This window comes from Adiantum capillus-veneris, unplaced genomic scaffold (assembly GCF_014529385.1).
Source record: "Adiantum capillus-veneris isolate H3 unplaced genomic scaffold, ASM1452938v2 Hic_scaffold_277, whole genome shotgun sequence".
Lineage (NCBI taxonomy): Eukaryota > Viridiplantae > Streptophyta > Polypodiopsida > Polypodiales > Pteridaceae > Adiantum > Adiantum capillus-veneris.
Window position 1 is genome coordinate 278,318 of NW_028221405.1, and position 2,042 is coordinate 280,359.

A 2,042-nucleotide genomic window follows, 5' to 3' on the forward strand; every position below is an offset into this window, starting at 1 on the left:
GCTAGTTTCTAATGCCCTTTGAGGTTGGCACCATATTAAGGGCTCCAAGGGGGGTCAAGTAACAGAATGTAGCTCTATTTACTTTGTGTGTGTGTGTGTGTGTGTGTGTGTGTGTGTGTGTGTGTGTGTGTGTGTGTTGTGAGAGAGAGAGAGAGAGAGAGAGAGAGAGAGAGAGCACGTGCATGCAATGCTTGCCTTGGAACCCCCTCATAAAATTCTTGTGCACAAGCCTATCAAAAGAAGCACTACATGCAATGAGGTGGTGCCAAAGCACGCTCCATTTCACTAATATCAAGACTTCTCCACCACAGGCAAAAGGAGGCAAATCTTTCCAACAACACTAAGTGCTCAACTTGCCTTCAAATTTCCTCAGTAATTTGAAGAGGCTATGCAGCATCTTCTACTGTAATTCGAACAAGTAAACAAACGTGTAGCTTTAAAATCCTCATAAAACTCAACATGAATATCTTTGAAATACAGCATAATTCTCAGTTTGAACTCTCTCTCTCTCTTCTCTCTCTCTCTCTCTCTCTCTCTCTCTCTCAGCACATACGCACGTGAATGGTGTAAAACATATTAGTTCAGCATCCTTGATCAGCCCATCCATTCGCTGGAGTCCAATTCTTCTTTTATGTGATCAGTTGAGAAGTATCTAAAGACTCAGACAGCTGCAGCAAGAGGCAAACCTACGGTCACAGGTTTTCGCCCAGGTCTCTCTCCATCCAAATCCTCAAGAATACTTTTCAAACTCCCGTAAATTCCCAGGACAAGCTCTGTGATTCTTCCCCATTATGCATAACTTCAGTACTACCATGCTCCATATCCAATAGTAGCAATCTTCGAGCGTGCTCAACAGCGTGGCTGCATGCTGTTTTTTAGCTTTATCCCTAGAGGCAGTTATCGGCAGACTGCTATGAACTTGAATATCCTGGTCACATGCGTGAAGGACATTCCTACAATCATGTAAGATCAACATAAGACCCACCTAGCCTGCCACTGTAATCAAACAATACCCCTCAAACTGCATTTGAAATGCTTCACTCTAACTCCGCTCTATATTGACTATGTGATCACCCACGCAACTAGCGTCGTGATCCGATAATGCCGTGTGTTGGATACCTCCATCTTCTGATGTTATTGACCTGACCTGTACAGAGTGATCCTGTGCTTCATTCACAACCCGTTCTTCCCACATCCTTGTTGCGTCAGCCCCTCCAAGCGACACCTCATCTAGCTGATTTGGATTATTCAAAACACCCATTTCCATCTCATTGAGAGAGAGACGGCAAATTGGGCACGTTGCATTCTTTGCTAGCCACTGATTTATGCATGGCACATGAAAGAAATGCTTACACACTGGCAGCTGCTGAAGCTTTTCATTGTTCTGGTAGTCACTAAGGCAGACGGAGCACCTATGCACCACATTGAAGAACCACGTTATCTTTCTATGCACAAAATCAGCTAAGTGAACTGAGTGTAAGACAGAGGCTTTTTTTTGGCTTGAAACTTACCGTGAGTCTTGATATGTTGCCTTGAATTTATCATCAAAAAGAACAACTGGCAGCTTTTGTCGGAATGATGTGCTTAGTCCCTGCTCCAGAGGCGGCTGGCCACAAAATCAAAAACTTAATATAGCATAAGGTTTCAAAAGCAAAGCAAAAGTGCCAGTTTCATACAATGATGCTTCATTAACATGATGTTTCTTTCAGAAAAAGTTGTGTGCTGCATGATGATCTAATGAAGGCACATTCAAAACCAACCTTTTTTAAAAAAACTGAATAAACTTCCAAATGTTGACAATACTGCGTGTCCAGGAAGCACAAGAACGGCTGGTCTGGCTGCTCCTTTTCAGTCAGCAGAAGGGCGACTTGTGGCCGCATTTTTGTCGTGGAGACTGAAGCATGGGCATCATAGCCTCTAATGGAAAGCTCTCAAGCAGCAGCTCTCTGACATAGGAGCACCACAATGGACTGTCCACCCAACCGTAGAGTCCCATATAGATAGAATGGTCTTTGCCTTTTCACACTTGGCCAGACACTGAC

General features: G+C 43.8%; 1 protein-coding gene across 1 annotated transcript; it reads right to left on the minus strand.

Annotated features, from left to right (window-relative positions):
* Positions 1 to 562: 562 nt before the first annotated feature.
* Positions 563 to 1,880, minus strand: LOC147417326 (putative RING-H2 finger protein ATL12). The gene is made up of 3 exons (XM_086507715.1): positions 1,761 to 1,880; positions 1,512 to 1,606; positions 563 to 1,412 (listed from the first exon to the last, which is right to left on the minus strand). Exons 1-3 carry the CDS (start codon positions 1,878 to 1,880, stop codon positions 1,043 to 1,045), a joined length of 585 nt encoding a protein of 194 aa, XP_086363841.1. The 3' UTR covers positions 563 to 1,042.
* Positions 1,881 to 2,042: the final 162 nt, after the last annotated feature.